The sequence below is a fragment of the Alligator mississippiensis genome, chromosome 4, assembly GCF_030867095.1.
Source record: "Alligator mississippiensis isolate rAllMis1 chromosome 4, rAllMis1, whole genome shotgun sequence".
Classification (NCBI taxonomy): domain Eukaryota; kingdom Metazoa; phylum Chordata; order Crocodylia; family Alligatoridae; genus Alligator; species Alligator mississippiensis.
Window position 1 is genome coordinate 127362368 of NC_081827.1, and position 17893 is coordinate 127380260.

Here is a 17893-nt window from a genome sequence, read left to right on the forward strand (position 1 = left end):
TAACCCTCTGCCCCTATTTTTTTTGTATTTGTTCACAGGATGACCCCTTCTCTGCACTGGACATTCACTTAAGTGATCACTTGATGCAGGAAGGTATCTTGAAATTCCTCCAAGAAGACAAAAGAACACTTGTTCTGGTGACACACAAATTACAATATCTGCCACATGCTGACTGGGTAAGAGGGGAGCCTTCTTCATTCTAGTTTCCTACTTGTTAGTTTTTCAAATCATCAGGGTTGCAGTAACTTCCATGGGCCCCTGGTAGGTATAAAATGGAAGGCAGATCCTAGGGTGCAACGGGGATTTAATTCTCCCTAAGTTGAAATGGTGAGTTTTTAAAAACCCATGGTTTCCACCACTTCAATTTAAGGAGAATTAAACCCCCATCATGTGTACAAGGGTGAGGGGGCCTGATCCTTTTTTTTTTCTTCCCCCCCAGCCTACCTGCCTCTCCTGCGGTGTGGGGGAGGGTAAGCTGATAGCAGTCTGAGAGGTTCCTGAGCTGCACGGGGCCCGGTGCTTCACTCCACAGAGGCAGTGCCCCCCTGGGCTGGCATTCGCCCGCTAGCACTCAGCCTAGGAGGTCCAAGGGGGCGCTGCCACCACAGAGGAAAACACTGGGCCCTGTGCAGGTCAGGGGCTGTGAGACCCAGTGGCAGCTTGTGCAGGAAGGCTTCACTGAGGTGGGGGGGGAAAAACATCGAGGAGCCTGATTCCCCCCCCCTCCCCCCCAGAGTCTGCCTACCTGCCTGAGCTGCATGGGGCCTGATGCTTCCCTCCGTAGTGGTGGCACCCCCAAGGACCACCCAGGCAAGGTGCCAGTGGGCAGGTGACACCTGGGGGGCACCGCCACCACAGAGGGAAGCACTGGGGTCTCCCGCAGCTCAAGAACTGCTTGGCTTGCTGGCAGCTCATCCCCTAACTGTGGGAGAGGCAGGTAAGCTCCAGCACCCTGTGCACCGTCCCCATTGCCTGGGACTGCCCAGGAACAGTTGGCTTGCCCCTGGGGCAGAGTGGCAAGGTGGCAGGAGGGTGGCTGGGTGTGCTGGCAGCAAGAGAAGGTGGTAGGGACAATGCATGGGGCACTGGAAGTCCGCCAAGCCCAAGCTTTCCCAGGCACGTTGGCTTCCAGCGCCCCGTGCACCATTGCACTTTGTTAGCTAGCAAACTAAAACGCCTCAGGGGGGTTTTACCTTGCTAAGTTACAAAGTCATTTAAGTAGAATACGCCACTGAGAATGTAAATAGTAACACCATTTAAGTGGAATATTCTGCCATGCATGTAAATAACACCATTAAAGCCGTGCAAAAGGGCATTTAGCCACTTCAAAGGCGAATTTTGTTGTGTGTTCAAAGGCCCCTAGTTTTTAAATGACAGTCCTGCCAGGAACCTGTCCTTGTAGTGTGCATGGAACCCCTTCCCCAGATTCTACCTTCCACCTAATCTGTCCACAAAGGTAGGTGACATGGGTTACCAAAACAGGAGTATTTTACTTACGCTTTACTTCCATTTCATGGGGTAAGGAATTGATCCATAACTTGTAAACTGATTGGAGGTGCTTAGAATCTTTGATTAAAAGGTATTATATAAATGTAAATTAATTATAATTGTCATCCTTATCTATTGTGTCCTTGGAAGAACAAGACAAGTATGACTACAAATTATTATTGCCTGTAATAGTTTCACTGTAAAATGTGTATTGCCAAAGTAACATTAAAAAGAAATTGAATAACATATACTGAAATTGAATAAGACAGAGCTGTCTAACTGGTGGCCCACAGGCCACATGCTGCCCATGAAGGGTTAAGTTAAGGTCCTCAAGCACCTGCCGCTCTCCCTGTTGCTCTGGCTGCATAGCAGCTAGAGTCTCTGAGCTCTCAGTCCTTCCTCCACTTTCTGTGTTCTGTGCCTCCCTCAAGGGGTGGTATGAGCTCAGGGTAAGACAGGGGTCATGAAGTATAGCAGTGAGGGGGCATGCATGCAGGATCATTGCAGCTTGGGAGGCACCTGCACAGACATTCACTGCGGTAAGATGAAGGGGGTTTCAAGTGCATGCTGCAGCAGGGGAGCAGCAGCTGCCTGTTGCTGTTGGACATCCAAGTCATGTGTGACTTGGAGGCCTGTGGTCCATGTTGGTGTGGCCTGTGGGGTGGGCAGCCCCCAGCCACTTAGAAGGTGAACAGCCCTAAAGTAGTGTCAACACAGAAATTAGCTCAGTGGCAAGCTTGACCCAGCTGATGTAAAGATATGTTGCAGAACCCCAAATACAGTGATTATGATATGTTGCTGAGTAGCTCTATTGTTCGTTCCCCTTCCTAGATCATAGCCATGAAGGATGGTATGGTGCTCAGAGAAGGGACTTTGAAGGACATCCAAAACAAAGACGTTGAACTGTATGAACACTGGAAAACTCTGATGAATCGTCAAGATCAAGAATTAGAAAAGGTAACTGCGGACAGTGGGGTAAGGATGGATGGATGGGTATATTGTATGCAAACTATTGCTCCTTTAATGTTTTTGAATCTGTACCTGCTCATGCAGGAGGCTGGACCCAATGATCCTTCAGGGTCCCTTCCAGCCCTATGATTCTATGATTTGAGTGCAAAATGAAATTCTGTCTGGAAGATGCATGATTGTCTGTTCATTTTTGCCTATGGCAGTCTGCGCATCAGCAGAGTTCACAGGAGGATTTAGACCTAAGTGGCTTGTGGTATGCCTATGCCATCTCCACAGTGGTCATGAAACTGCCAGTGCAAAAAAAAGCCCTGCCCATTTACCCTTTCTCTGTACACAGTGAGTACCCAAAAAATGTTCAATTGTCTGTAAAGCTATTCTGAATGCTTGCTCAGAACAGAGATCATGAGAAAAAGCCTAAGCACATGCAAAACAAATGCACACCACATTCCTACAACATGTCATGTGCGCAGCATGGGAGTGAGTGGGTGAGGTTATTTCTTAATAGCAGTCTTGGGATCCCTATAGTATAGGTATGCATGAGGCTGTATTATGTATAATCAAACAGTACCCCTTATGTTAGGACTAGCATACAAACTTCAGCTCCTTCAGACAAATGGGGATCCATATACATTTCAGTGAAATGCAGAGAGGTAAAGGGCTGTATGTTATAATATTGCCTCTTTATGCCATGTCTAGTGGAAAGCAGTTTGATGTTCAATGAATTGCTGAAAAAAGCCCAGCAACAAATTCAGCTAGGACAGATTCCTCTCCTTGCATATTTTTTTAATTTAACACTGTTGGTGAGAAGAACCATCCCCTGATGCCAGTCATAACAGTGACATATTACAAAGCCATGACAGTTAAAGGGGTCTTTATTTTGAGTGACATAGCTCCATTTCAGGCTGTTCCATTGTTGCACTTATCTTTGTGCATCTACCTTGTTCTACTGCACTCCATAGCAGTTGTTTCCCCAGCTCATTGCCCTACCTAACACCATTTGACTCTTTATTCATTCCAAGTTATAGGTAACCAAAAAGACTCTTCAAAGAGATGATTTCTGGAGACTACAGTACAGACCACTGGCACTTTATACGCTGTTCTTCTTCTTAGAAGATTACCATATTTTATAGTGTATAGGTCAACACATTTGTATAGTTTCATAGTTTCATAGTTGGTAGGGTCAGAAGGGACCTGAGCAGATAATCATGTCCGACCCCCTGCCATGGCAGGAAAGAGTACTGGGGTCAAATGACCCCAGCGAGGTGTTTATCCAGCCTCCTCTTAAAGACCCCCAGGGTAGGAGCCAGCACTGCTTCTCTTGGAAGTTGGTTCCAGATCCTAGCTGCCCTGACAGTTAAGTAGTCCCTCCTGATATCTAGCCTGAATCTACCCCCTGCCAGCTTGTGACTGTTATTTCTTGTCACTCCTGGGAGTGCTCAGGGGAACAGGGACTCTCCCAATACCTGCTGGTCTCCTCTGACTAGTTTGTAAATGGCCACCAGATCCCCTCTCAGCCTTCTCTTGTGGAGGCTGAGCAGGTTCAGGTCCCTTAGCCTCGCCTCGTAGGGCCTGTCCTGCTGCCCCTGATCATGTGGGTGGCCCTCCTCTGGACCCTCTCCATGTTGTCCACATCCCTCCTGAAGTGCGGCGCCCAGAACTGGACACAGTACTCCAACTGCGGCCTGACCAGTGTTGCATAGAGGGGGAGGATCACCTCCTTGGACCCGCTTGAGATATATCTGTGGATGCACGACAAGGTGCGGTTGGACTTCCTGACCGCTTCCTCACACTGTCGGCCCATGTTCATTTTGGCATCAATAATGATTCCAAGATCCTTTTCTGCCTCTGCACTGATGAGAAGGGAGTTCCCCAGCCTGTAGGTATGCTGCTGGTTCTTCCTCCCCAGCTGCAGTACCTTGCACTTGTCAGTGTTGAAACCCATCCTGTTCTCATCCGCCCATCCCTGTAACCTGTCTAGGTCCGATTGCAGCCTATTCCTCCCTTCTAGCGTGCCCACTTCTCCCCACATCTTAGTGTCATCTGCGAATTTGAATAGGGTGTTTTTTACACCCCCGTCCAAGTCGCTGATGAAGATGTTGAACAGTGCAGGCCTGAGGACTGAGCCCTGGGGGACCCCACTGCCCACATCCCTCCAGGTCAAATAGGACCCATCTACCACCACTCTCTGGGCGCGGCCCTCCAGTCAACTAGTGACCCATCTGACTGTGTAGGTGCTGACGCCACTGTCTCCTAATTTTTTAATGAGAATGGAGTGAAAGACAGTGTCGAAGGCCTTCCTAAAGTCCAGAAAGACTACGTCCACTGCTACCCCTGCATCTAAGGATTTTGTGACCTGGTCATAGAAGGCCACCAGGTTGGTCTGACAGGACCTGCCTCTAATGAACCCATGTTGGTTGTCCCTAAGCATAATCTCCCTTGCTGGCCCCTTGCGGACATGCGGCAGGATAACTTTCTCAAAAAGCTTACCCAGAACCAAGGTAAGACTAACTGGCCTATAGTTTCCTGGGTCCCCCTTCCTCCCTTTTTTGAAAATGGGAACCACATTGGCCCTTTTCCAGTCCTCTGGCACCATGCCCTTTGGGCTTGGAGGATCATCTCCTGAAGGAACGACCACTCTTCCTGGACACCTGACTCCCCTCCCCTCCACAACCTCAGTGCCTCCCCGACTATTCTCCTTACCTCATTGAAATCTGCCCTCCTGAAGTCCAGGGCGACTGCCTTGCTGCAGGCCTTTGTCACCCTGTGCTGGATGGTGAATTCCAGCAGGCGATGATCACTGTCATTCAGGTGGTTGAGTACCCGCAGACCCCTCACCAGGTCGTCGCCCATGACCAGGACCAGATCCAACAAGGTGTTTTAAGTTGGGCAGGGGTGTGGTGGGGAAGCTAGGGGTGTTGGACAGAGCTGGTCTCTGCCCCTGCCCCTGCCCAACACCCCATGCTGCTCCTGGGGCAAGCTGGCCCCTTCCCAGGTGGTGCCAGGCATCCTGCTGGCCTGCTGAAGTAAAAAGCAGCAAAGGGCCTGATCCTGCTTTTGTCAGAGCCTCCCTGCCTGCCCCGTAGCCAGGGGCCAAGCTGCCAACAAGCTGGGCAGCCCCTGAGCTGGGTGGGGGAGGGGTTATCCTTCCCTCCATGGGAGCAGCACCTTGTGGGGCTGGCCACACAGGCTGCCAGCAGGACATGTGCTGCCTGAGCTCCCAGGAGCCTGCCAGCATGCTGTCTCTTCCATGAGCCCGTCCAGACTTCCAGTGCCTTACACTGATGTGAGGGACAATGTATACGTTGAGGTTGAATTTTAAGAGTTAAAAATTTGTCTTGAAAACTCAATTTATACACCATGAAATATGGTAACAACTTTTAAAATCATATTTTGGTATTGACTGAAAGTGGATCCTTGGATTCAGGCTCTGTACTGTAAGAGTGACCTCAAGTGTCATTTCTTACCTCTTCCACCAATCTCCGGTTCTTTTGAGCAGGAACAGGCATGCTGGATATACTGCTCTCCATTTCATGCAACACTTCCATTCTGTTTAGGCTCTTATACTACTCCCATCACTATAGTACTTGAGCATTTTCCAAGTGTGCCTTTAGCAACATGACTAATTTCTACCATATGTAATGTATAAATTCAGAGAATCATAGAAAAAGGGCTGGAAGGGACCTAATGAGGGTATTTAATCCAAACATGTGTTCAAGGCAGGATCATCCATGTATAAAATAATCCTAATTAAATATTTGTCTGATCTGCAATTAAACTCTCCAGGTAATAGAGGTTTCACAACATCCCTAGGTGCAGGAAACCCTCGCTATTCATGGGTTCGGCATTCGTGGTTAAAAATATTCGCGAATGCCGAACCCTCACTTTAAATCCCCTTTATATACTTACAGGAGCTCCTCAGGAGCTTTGTGCTTGCTGCTGCTGGGCTCCTGCCACCGCCGCCAAGCTCCCACCACCACCACCAAGCTCCCACCACCGCCCCCAGGCTCCAGCTGCCACCGGAGCCATGCCCCTGCCCTCCAGCCACCTTATTCGCCATCTTATACAAGAATGTATCCCCTGTGAATGGTGAGGGAGGTATTCTTTTCCGAGATTAAACCCCACCCATAGTAAGAAATTCTTCTTAACACTGAACCTAAATCTCAGGTTTAGTAATTTGTTTATAAACTTCTTGGGCTCAGGACAAGTATAGTTGCCACACATTTGGGGATGGTAGTGAAATAGTTAAGGCATTTCTCTTACTTGAAATGTGAGTTCAAGACCTGCTTCAGACCTGTGCTAAAGTCTACCCTGAGTTGACCCAAGGGATACCTGGAAAATCAAACTGAAGAGTCAAAGTCAGCTGGACATAATGCTGGCCATATACTGTCTTTTGTGCCGTTGGCCATGGAAACTGGTGTGCCTTAACCACAATTAGCCTGATGAGCAGGGATCCTGGTTTTCTCTGATTTAAAAAAAGTTCCAATTTTTTGTTTAAAAAAGTAACCCAAAATCCACATTTTGAGTGATTAAAATGAAACACCACTATATCTACATCTATATATAAGTGGTGTATCATTTTAATAATGGAAAAATGTGGATTTGGGGTTACTTTTTTAGAAAAATGGCCAGCAAAGAAAGCACATATCTCTGAGAAAAAAAGAAATTAGGCCCTCCTACACAGGATAAACCCCGTTATAATACAGTGTTGTATTCCTTTCATCTAAGGGTCCCTCTGCCTCTGCAAGTAAAGGCATGATCTAACACGATTGACACAATCGACCTCCTGCAATGCCACGTGTGAATGGCAAGAGGCACGACTGGGAGATCCAGCATCAGATCCTATCATGCCTTATTGCTGGTTCAGGGGGAGTCTGAGATCTCTATCTTGGGCTCCCCCTGCACCAGCAAATATCACACTCCTGCAGCTGCAAGTCCCACATCTGACAGGATTCTCGGCCATGGCTGTGTCCCATGTGCTGCGAGTCTTGTAGCTGACGGGACTCTCAGCCCTGGCTGCCCCCCCACAGTCAGGGCTGAGAATCCTGTCAGCTGCGGGATTCATTCCCACCTGTGACACACGTGGTGTCAGGGCTGAGTCCAGCAGCTGTGGGGCACCCCCGTGGTTGGGAGATCATAGCAGTTGCAGTCTCCCAGCCATGGGAGTACAGGCTACACATGCAAATTAAAGCTGGATAGAAACCATCTATAAATTTATTATACATTTTCCAGCAATAACTTTATAAATGGTTGGACCTTGTTAAGTCATCATAGTTAATTTGTATGTGTAGTCAATGTAAATTAATTATGCAACTAACTAGGTAATTGCATAATAGGTGTAACGTGTAGAAGAGGCCTAATTGAGCAAATTCGCTTATATTGGGGCTGATATTGATACTAATATAATAGTGCAAACAGTGAGTAGTGTTATTAGGTCAATAAAAAAGTGCTTGTTACAGGATATGGAAGCTGACCAAACTAGTTTGGAAAGAAAAACTCTCAGAAGAGCTATGTACCCAAGAGAATCCAAAGCACAACTGGAGGATGAGGATGAAGGTAAGTCATACATCTTCTCGCAGTTTGTAGATTGTAAACATGAATCATTGTCTATCCATCTTAGTAATACCTCAATAATAAATGGCTGGATGTTCTTGGTAATGAAATATGAATATGTCAATGATATTTAATTTTTTGGTAATAATAGTGGAAAGTCCTGTATTTTAACATATTTAGAATGGAATATATTTAGAACTGACACAACACTACTGCACAGTAGTAATAAGCTATTGCACAGTACACGTCATTAGGCAACTGTGCTAGGATGCTACTGGTGGTACTGCGCAGTCATTTAGTACTCAGTTATGTAAGTACTAAATGACTGTACAGTAACAACTGTGTAGTGGGCGGCTTATGTAGACATGCCCTGTGTTTGCTAGAGATAGTTGGGGATAGAAGGAAAAAAGGTGTACAGAGAAATTCTGAGCCGAGCCAGATTCTTGGCTAGTGTAAAATAAAAATTGTAGTTTTATAAAGGTCCCTGGCACTATGCTGCTACACTGTAGATGCCCATTGCTAGTTTTGCTATGCAATTAGTTGTGAATGCCCCATCAATTTAGTCTGTAAATACCTTTGTTTGCTGTTGTAGATATTCCCAATTCCTTCTTAGGGAGAAAATGGTTAGTTGTTGGTTTTTTGTGTTTTTAAAATTAGAGATGGAACAAAACTGATGGGTTTTTGTGATATGGAGCTATTTATCTAAGTACTTATGGTCCCTACTTACAGCCCTTAGCAAATGTAACTTCTTGTCTCCCTAGTTTTTATAGCTTTTGGCTGGAAGGATTTAGCTTTGGGTTGCTTTAAAAGTTATGTTGTGCTCTGTAGGCTGCTGGCAGCAAGACCCATCAAGAGCATTCCTGGGATTCTAAAAAAGGCCTCAGGGGAATAGTCGGTTCTGTCAGGAAGAAGGATGGTGCCAGGGAGAAGAGGGGATGAATTGCATGGTTCATAAAGCTAAGGGAGTATCCGTAGAACTCTCACTGACCAAGTTATGGACTGAAATGAACAGCTAATTAGTAGCTTGTAGTTGAAAGCTTTTTATGCCTGCAAATTGTTTTATCTAGCAGTGCTATTTGAGAGATACATGTGGCTGAAGTGGGCCTCGTCTGTGGCTGAAGGGCTTGAGTGGTGAGCTGGGAACTAAAAAGCAGTTCAGATCAGTGTGGGCAAGTGATCTTAAGTTTCAGTTTATATTTGTGGGGGCTGGGGTGACATGGGCACTAAGGTACACAGTTGACAGCCCAGAGATCACAAGTTTGAAGTCATAGCAGAAGCACTCATAGTGCAGCCTGTTGGATCCCATATTAAATGTCATTGCTAAATACCTTGTCACAAGGACATGAGAAAAGAAGGAACATACCTAGTACAGTACAGATTTTTTTTTTGATGTCACATTGCCAGATCCCCTGCCACTGCCTCTGCTTGCACCTGTGGGGTTTCTTTCCAGGCAGGACTGCTCATCATTGATGCCTCCACCCAGGTCCAGGTTTGGCCCTGTGGGGACTACAGTTTGCAGGTTCCTTCAAGTGATGGCCAGGTCACGGAGTGCTTGCAGTGTGAGCAGTGCCTCCTGGTGATGTCTCTCAGGGAACAGGCAAGAGAGCTACAGGAGAAGGTGGTAAGGCTCTGAAGCATCCTCCACCATGAGATGTTCACCAATTTGATGCCAGAGGAGACCTCTGGGACAGTAGAGAAAGAAATGCCAGACGCAGCACTAGAGAAAAGAGAGGACATGGACACCCAAGAGGCTGGAAGCTGGAGGCTTGTGACTTCTGGCAGCAAACAGAGATCTTCACCTCCACCTGCAGTGGTTCATCTGGAGAACAAATATGTGGCCCTAGCAGCAGAGAGGGAGGAGCACATTCCATTGGTGGAGGAAGATAGGCCAGGCCTCACTAAGGTGGAAAGGATTGAGACGACTGCCACCAAGAAGAAGTGATGGGTGGTGGTGGTTGGAGACTACCTTCTGCAGGGGACAGAGGGAGCCATCTGCTGACCTCACCTGTTTTCTCAGGAAGTCTGTTGCTTGCTCAGAGCCCAGATCCAAGATGTCACGGAGGCACTACTGAGGCTCATCTGGCCCTTTGACTACTACCCAATGTTGCTTATCCATGTAGGCACCAGTAATACTGCCAGGGGAGACTCTGAGCATATCAAAAGTAACTACAGGGTTCTGGGGGCAAGAGTGAGGGGGTCTGGGGCTCAAGTTGTGTTCTTGTCCATCCTTCTGGTCAAAGGAAAGGACCTGGGCTCCAGGAGCAGGTGCATCCTGCAGAGCAACACCTAGCTGCTCACCAACAGGGCTTTGGCTTCAACAACCATGGGATGTTCTTCCAAGGAGAAGGATTGTTGGAAAGAGATGGGATCCACCTGACAAAGAGAGGGAAGAGCGTCTTCCCAAACAGGCTCAGTAGCCTAGTGAGGAGGGCTTTAAACTACATTCGCCAGGAGATGGAGACCAAAGCTCTGAGGTAAGTGGGGAAGTGAGAGACCTGGAGGAAGAAGAAGCAGGAAGGGGCAACAAAGAAAGTGTTCTCATTCTTCCTGAGAAATCAGGGCAATCAACTAGTTACCTCAGGTGCCTGTACATGAATGCACAGAGCCTAGGAAACAAGAATGAAAAATTGGAAGTCCTTGCACAGTCATGGAACTATGATGTAATTGGAATAACAGACTTAGTGGGATAGCTCATGTGACTGGAGCACTGTCGTGGAGGGGAACAAACTGTTCAGGAAGGACAGGCAGGGACAAAGAGGAGGAGGAGTTGCACTTTATGTAAAAGAGCCATATGATTGCTCAGAGCTCTAGTATGAAACTGGAGATAGGCCTGTTGAAAGTCTCTGGGTTGGGATCAGAGGGGAGAGCAGCAAGGGTGATGTTGTGATGGGTGTCTGCTATAGACTGCCAGACCAGGAGAAAGTGATGGAGGCTTTCTTCAAACAGTTAGTGGAAGTTTCTCAATCACAAACCCTGGTTCTCATGGGGGACTTCAATCACCCTGACATCTGCTGGGAGGGCAATACAATAGTGCAAAGACAATCCAGGAAGTTTTGGAGAATGTTCGGGACAACTTTCTGGAGAAAGTGTTGGAGAGGCCAAGTAGGGGCTGTGCTCTTCTTGACCTGCCACTCACAAACAGGGAAGAATTGGTAGGGAATGTAGTAGTGGATGGCAGCTTGGGCAACAGGGTCCACAAGATGATTGAGTTCAGGATCCTGAGGTAAGGAAGGAAGGAGAGCAGTAGAGTATGGACCCTGGACTTCAGAAAAGCAGATTTTGACTCACTCAGGAAACTGATGGGCAGGATCCCCTGGGAGGCCAGTCTAAGGGGGAAAAGGAGTCCAGGAGAGCTGGTTGTATTTTAAAGAAACCTTACTGAGCTCTCAGAAACAAACTGTCCAATGTGCAGGAAGACTAGCAAGTATGGAAGAAGACCAGCTTGGCTTAGCAGGGAATTCTTCAGTCTCTGGGTTAGGGTCAGAGGAGAGAGCAACAAGGGTGATGTCATGGTGGAGGTCTACTGTCGACCACCAGACCAGGAGGAAATGGTGTTTGAGGCTTTCTTCAAACAGCTAGCAGAAGTTTCCCAGTCACAGGCCCTTGTTCTCATGGGGGACTTAAATCCAGGCAATCTAGGCAGTTTTTAGAGAGTACTGAAGACAACTTCCTGGTGCAGATGCTGGAGAGGCCAATTAGGGGCTGTGCTCTTCTTGACCTGCTGCTCACAAATAGGGAAGAAAGGATGGAGGCCAGCAGAGTATGGATCCTGGACATGAGAAAAGCAGACTTTGACTCATTCAGGGAACTCATGGGAAGGATCCTTTGGGAAGCCAGTCTGAGGGGGAGAGGAGTCCAGGAGAGCTGGCTGTACTGTAAAAAAGCCTTACTAAGAGTGCAGGAACAAACCATCCCAATGCACAGGAAGACTAGCAAGTATTGAAGAACAGGTTGGCTTAGCAAGGAACTCTTCAGTAAACTAAATCACAAAAAGGAAGCTTCTAAGAAGTGGAAACTTGGACAAATAACTAGGGAAGAATATAAGAGCATTGCTCGGGCATGCAGGGATGAAGTCAGGAAAGTCAAAGCCTAATTAGAGTTGCAGCTTGCAAGGGATGTAAAGGATAAGAAGAAGGGTTTCTACAAGTATGTCAGTAACAAGAGGAGGATCAGGGGAAGGTGGGTCCCTTACTGAATGAGGGAGGCACCCTTGCGACAGAAGATGCAGAAGAGGCTGATGTGTTCAATGCCTTTTTGCCTCAGTCTTCACTGTCAAGGTCAGCTCCCAGACTACTGTGTTGGGCAGCATGGGGGAGGGGGGAGGTGAACATCCCTCAGTGGTTAAAGAACAGGGTAGGGACTACCTAGAAAAGCTGGACGTGTACATGTCCATGGTTTCGGATGGGATGCATCCAATGGTGCTGAGGGAGTTGGTTGCTGTGATTGCACAGACATTGGCCATTATCTTTGAAAATTCATGGTGATCAGGAGAGGGTCCTGGGTTATTGGAAAAGGGCAAACATGGTGCCCATATTTAAGAAAGAGAAAAAGGATGATCCAGAGAACTACACACCAGACAGCCTCACCTCAGTCCATGGAAAATCATGGAGCAGATCCTCAAAGAATCCATTTCCAAGCAATTGGAAGAGAAGGTGATTAGGAACAGTCAGCATGGATTCACCAGGGGCAGGTCATGCCTGACTAACCTGATTGCCTTCTATGATGGGATGACTGGCTCAGTGGATGCAGGAAGACCAGTGGATGTGGTGTACCTTAATTTTAACAAGGCTTTTGATATGGTCTCCCACAACATTCTTGCAAGGAAGCTAAGGAAGTCCAGGCTGGATGAATGTACTGTAAGGTGGATAGAAAACTGGCTGGAGCATCAGGCTTAGATAGTAATAATCAATAGGCCTGTGCAAATAGGGAAGTATTCGATTCGGATTTGGATCCATCCAATTCGGAGGACAGTGATTTAGTATGGGGAGTCAGATCATTGTCCTGAATCCGTTTGGCCGATCAGCTTCAGAAGATTCAGCACTGATTCGGAGAGATTCAATGATTCAGATTGGTCAGGGAGAGGCAGGAACAGCTGACCATGGCTTCTCCGGGTATACCTGCCTCTCCCCAGGTGGGGACAGCCCCTCTGGCTGCCCTGCCCAGCCTCCCGGCACAAAAAAAAGAGCAAAAAAAAAAAAAAAGCCTTGCACTCACCGGCTCTTGCAGCAAAGATTGGAGCCTCTGAGGTCTCATGACAGAGCCCCCCCATGCAGCATGGGGCAGTGGGAGTAGCGGGTATTGCCCCCCCCCTCCCCCCTTGGCACAGGTGCAGCACAGCTCAGCAGGGTGCTGTACACTGTCTGGGAGCTGGGGCTGCTGGGGCTGAGTGGTGCTGAGCTCCAGCTGACAGGTGGAGCCACCCCAGCTCCCAGGCAGTGCACAGCACCCTGCTGAGATGCGCTGCACCTGTGCCATGGGGCAGCTGCCGTGATCTCCGCTGCCCCTCACTGCTCCACACTGCATGGGGGGGCCTCTGCCACGAGACCTCAGAGGCCCCAGTGGCTGCTGCCAGAGCTGGTGAGTGTGGGGCTTATTTATTTTGGGGGAGTTTTTTAAATGCTGGGAGGCTGAGCTGGGTGGGGGATGGGGCCAGGCAGGGCAGCCATGGGGGGTTCTCCCGTGGCTCCTCTGGCTGTACCTGCCTCTGCCCCGGTGGGGGAGCTGTGGGGGCTATGCCCTGCTGCTGCTTGCCAAGCTAGTGTGGGGGGGCGGGGGGGGTGTGATGCAGACACGGCTTACTCTTGGTGGCAGCAGGGCAGAGCCCCTACTCCCAGTGCTGCTGCACCCACATCAGCGCTGGGAGTGGGGGCTCTGCCCTGCTGCTGCTTGCCAGTCAGTGCAAGGGGGTGCGGGATGCGGGCATGGCAGTGCTGGGAGTGGGGACTATGCCCAGCTGCTTGTTGCCCCTTCCGCCTGGAGTGAGCTGCACCTGCATCCCACCCGCTCCACCCTGGCTGGGCAAGTGGCGACAGGGCATAGCCCCCATGGCTCCCCCTGCCAGGGCAGAGGCAGGTACAGCCAGAGGAGCCATGGGAGAAGCTCCCGTGCCTGCATCCCATGTCCCACTCCCCTCCCTGAGCAACACGCCCCACCCCCTGTCCTGGCTGGGCAGTTTGTCCCAGCTGTGGCCCCAATCCCTCTTTTCCCCACGCCCCTCCCCTTCCCCTCCCCCAGCCCCAACAGACTTACCAGCTGGAGGCAGCTGTGTCAGCTTCCTGTTTAGTCCATGGCCAAATCTACAAAGTGGCTGAATCTTTTCTGAAGCTTTTCCGAATCAATTTGGAGCTTTTAATTGGTTTCCCGATTCGATTCAGATTCAGAGATTCAGTCCTGGAATTGGACCAAATCTCCTCTGAATTCCATCAGCTACTGAAGCTTCACACAGTCTTAGCTAGTAATCACTGGCTTGATGTCTAGTTGGCAGCTGGTATCAAGTGGGGTGCCCCAGGGTTTGGTCCTGGGGCCAGTTTTGTTCAATTTCTTCATCAACGAACTGAAAGATGGCATAAAGCATACCCTCAGCAAGTTTGCAGATGCCCCCAAGCAAGCTGAGGGGAGTAGTAGATCCACTGGAAGGTAGGGCTAGGATTCAGGGTGACCTAGATAAATTGGAGGATTGAGCCAAAAGAAATCTCCTGAGGTTCAACAAGGACAAGTGCAAAGTCCTGCGCTTAACACGGAACAATCCTATGAACGAGTGCAGGCTGGGGGCTGCCTGGCTGGGGCAGCAGCTCTTCAGAAAAGGCCCTGGGGGTTACAGTGGACAATAAACTGAATATAAGCCAGCAGTGTGCCCTTGTTGCCAGGAACTGGGCTGCATTGGTAGGTATGTTGTCAGTAGGTGACAAGGGAAGTGATTATTCCCCTCTATTCAGTATTGGTGAGGCCACATCTAGAGTCATGTGTTCAGTTTTGGGCCCCCTACTACAGAAAGGATATGGACAAATTGGAGAGAGTCTAGCAAAGGGTGACAAAAATGGTGAGGGGGCTGGGGAACATGATTTATGAGGAAAGACTGAGGGAACTGGGCTTATTTAGTCTAAAGAGGAGACTGAGAGGGGACTTAACAGCAGACTTCAGCTACCTGAAGTGGGGTTTGAAAGAGGATGATGCTCGACTGTTCTTAGTGGTGGCAGATGACAGAACAAGGAGCAATGGTCTTAAGTTGCAGCAAGCAAAGTTTAGGTTAGATATTAGGAAGAATTTTCTCACTAGGAGGGTAGTAAAACACTGGAACAAGTTCCTAGAGAGGTGGTGGAAACTCCATCCTTGGAGGCTTTCAGAACCAGGCTAGACAAAACTTTGGCTGGGATGATCTAGTTGAGGATGGTCCTGCTTTGAGCAGGGGATTGGACTAGATGACCTGAGATCCCTTCTAATCCTAACTTTCTATGATTCAATGACTGCATTTTTCAGTGCATTGTATCAGTAACATTCATGGTAGTAGTAAGTTTTTTTTTGGATAGCTGCTTTAGTGCTTTGCCACAGGGACTAAGTGAGATGCCTATTTAACATGTAGTCACCAGAAATCCTGACGGCAATAAAAAAGGTGTCACTCCCAAACTTCCACTTCTGGGAAATAGCGGAGAATGGCAAGTCTTCAGTATGGAAAACTTAGCAGAGCTGTGTGTAGCTTCCCAAACAATCCATTTGAATCTTACTTTCTAAAATATATTGTAAAGATAAGCTGAATAAATCAGAAAAGGTTTGACACTTCTTAAACTGGTCTATTCTATAAATGTAATTCATACAGAAAGCATAGATTTATTAAAGTGACTGTAAACTAGAGCTGACTAGAAAAGAAAAGGAAAGAAAGAAAGGAAAACCATGATTTTATTTTAGAAATATTTTCTCTTTTTAAATTTTAAAAGATTCAGAAAATGTTGGCAAACTATAGGGTTGGTGAGACCTAAAAAGAAATGTCATAACAATTTTGTCAAAAATGTTCAGTTTTAAAATGAAAATTTCCAAATTGTTGTCCAAAATTAAAAAATGTCAAACAGTTCCAATCAAAATGGGAGTAGTCCTTTCAGTACAAACTAACCGATTTGATCAAATAATCTGAGTCACAGAGGAAGAAGAGGAAGAAGATGAAGATGATAACATGTCAACAGTAATGCGGCTCAGGACAAAGATGCCCTGGAAAACCTGTTGGAGATATCTTACCTCTGGAGGATTTTTCTTGCTGTTTCTAATGATTTTCTCCAAGCTGTTGAAACACTCAGTCATTGTAGCCATAGATTACTGGCTGGCTAGATGGACGTCCCTGGATGAGAAACATAAAACAGACGAGGTGGGTCATAAGTTAAAGCTTTCCAGACAAGACTTCTCAAATAATTGGAAAATAACCCTGTTATACTACAAACCTATTCATTTGGGCAGGTTGTTTCTATAGGTGTCCTAAAATCAGTTTTTATAGGATCAGTGTGTTTTTTATGATAAAATAAAAAACAACCCATCCATCCATATGTTAAAATGAAACCCAAACTCATTTGAGTTTAGGAGAATTTGGGGCCTATGTTTTCAAACACAGGATGCCTCAACACTTGCAATTAGCATGTAGCAATAAACTCAGGTGCAATTCGTACCTGCCAGCCCAGGGCTACTCTGCTCTGGCTCAGTGTGCTGTGGAGGACTGGCTGGGGCACAAGGGTGCTACAGTGCAGGCCTAGCTTGCAGGCAGCCTCCGCACTGTAGCACCCTTGTGCCCCAGCCAGCCCCGCAGCGTGTACACATGCATTTTGGCACATATAACTACTCAACCGTAGGACATTACTTGTCCAGACAATGATATCCTACAGAGGAGTTAGTGAATTTAATGCACATGTGTAGATGGTGATGCTTTACTTTGGAGGTAATTAGTCAGCTCTGCAGTAAAGCACTTGTATAAATGCACTCATAGGGAGCTAATGTTAGGCTCTAAAATCTGCTTTTACTTGCCTTAATCTGATCACATTTTCAAAAGTGCTAGGTAACCAGCAGCTCCCAGCAACAAAACTGCTCCAAAGTTTTGTTATTTGTATTCATAAATATGTGGAAATTCAGAAGGTATCCAAAATTCAGTAGTTTTTTCTTGAGATTTTTCAGTGCTTCATATCCCACCAGAATACACATGGCAGGTCTTCTGTTGGCCTAAATTACTATAGCCTGTTAAATCAGCTCAGGATTGAATCCAAAATTGCAATGGCACTTGAATTAAAATAGTTTTACTTTCTGATAGCTGACTTTCTAATCTTTGAAAGGTTCAATTTTGAATCGGTCTAAGATTTAGCTAAGGGTTTGGCCACCTTCATATTTATCCAGTTAGTTCACCTAACCAACCTACTAGATGTTTCATCAGACCCAGCACTAAACCTACTAAGTTCTGAGTGCCCTCATTTCAAGAACGTTAAGGAAGACAACCTTGATAAGTTGAACTTGTCTAGATTCATGAACCCCAGTCAGATCTCTTGAACCTGATTTACCAATTAAAAATTCTGTTGCACCTAGGCACAGTGAATTTAGGTTTGGGGTGGTAAGTTAGAAAGTCTTATTTTTGTAGCATGAGGGACATAGCTACATGTCACCCTACGTCGTCATAGTGACACGCTGCATCACTGTATCATGCCTTACAGTGACATAGAAATCATGTGAGTCTGCAAGCGACCAGCAGCTACTTCACAGTAGCAGCACACGCCCCCGTTTTAGTGCTCCTCTATAGCAAAGTAGCAGCTAAAACTAACCGTGTGCCAAGTGCACAGTGCAGTATGGGCAGTTGCTACACTGTGCTTTAGCACAGTGCAGTGACAATGTTGCCATAGGGCGATGTGCAGATGCACCTATAGAT

The 17893-nt window shown here is 47.3% G+C and overlaps 1 protein-coding gene across 7 annotated transcripts in view; it reads left to right on the forward strand.

Moving 5' to 3' along the window:
* The window catches only part of ABCC9 (ATP binding cassette subfamily C member 9), a 130581-nt gene that overhangs the window by 70435 nt on the left and 42253 nt on the right, over positions 1–17893 (forward strand). For 5 of the 7 annotated variants that reach the window (XM_059726592.1, XM_059726591.1, XM_059726590.1 and 2 more), the window contains 4 exons: positions 39–176; positions 2320–2463; positions 7914–8010; positions 16140–16360. In XM_059726592.1, the coding sequence (XP_059582575.1) occupies positions 39–176; positions 2320–2463; positions 7914–8010; positions 16140–16360 (600 nt within the window). The remainder of the gene's footprint in view (positions 1–38; positions 177–2319; positions 2464–7913; positions 8011–16139; positions 16361–17893) is intronic. The other 2 variants (XM_006263798.4, XM_014609732.3) reach the window with 1 other exon arrangement.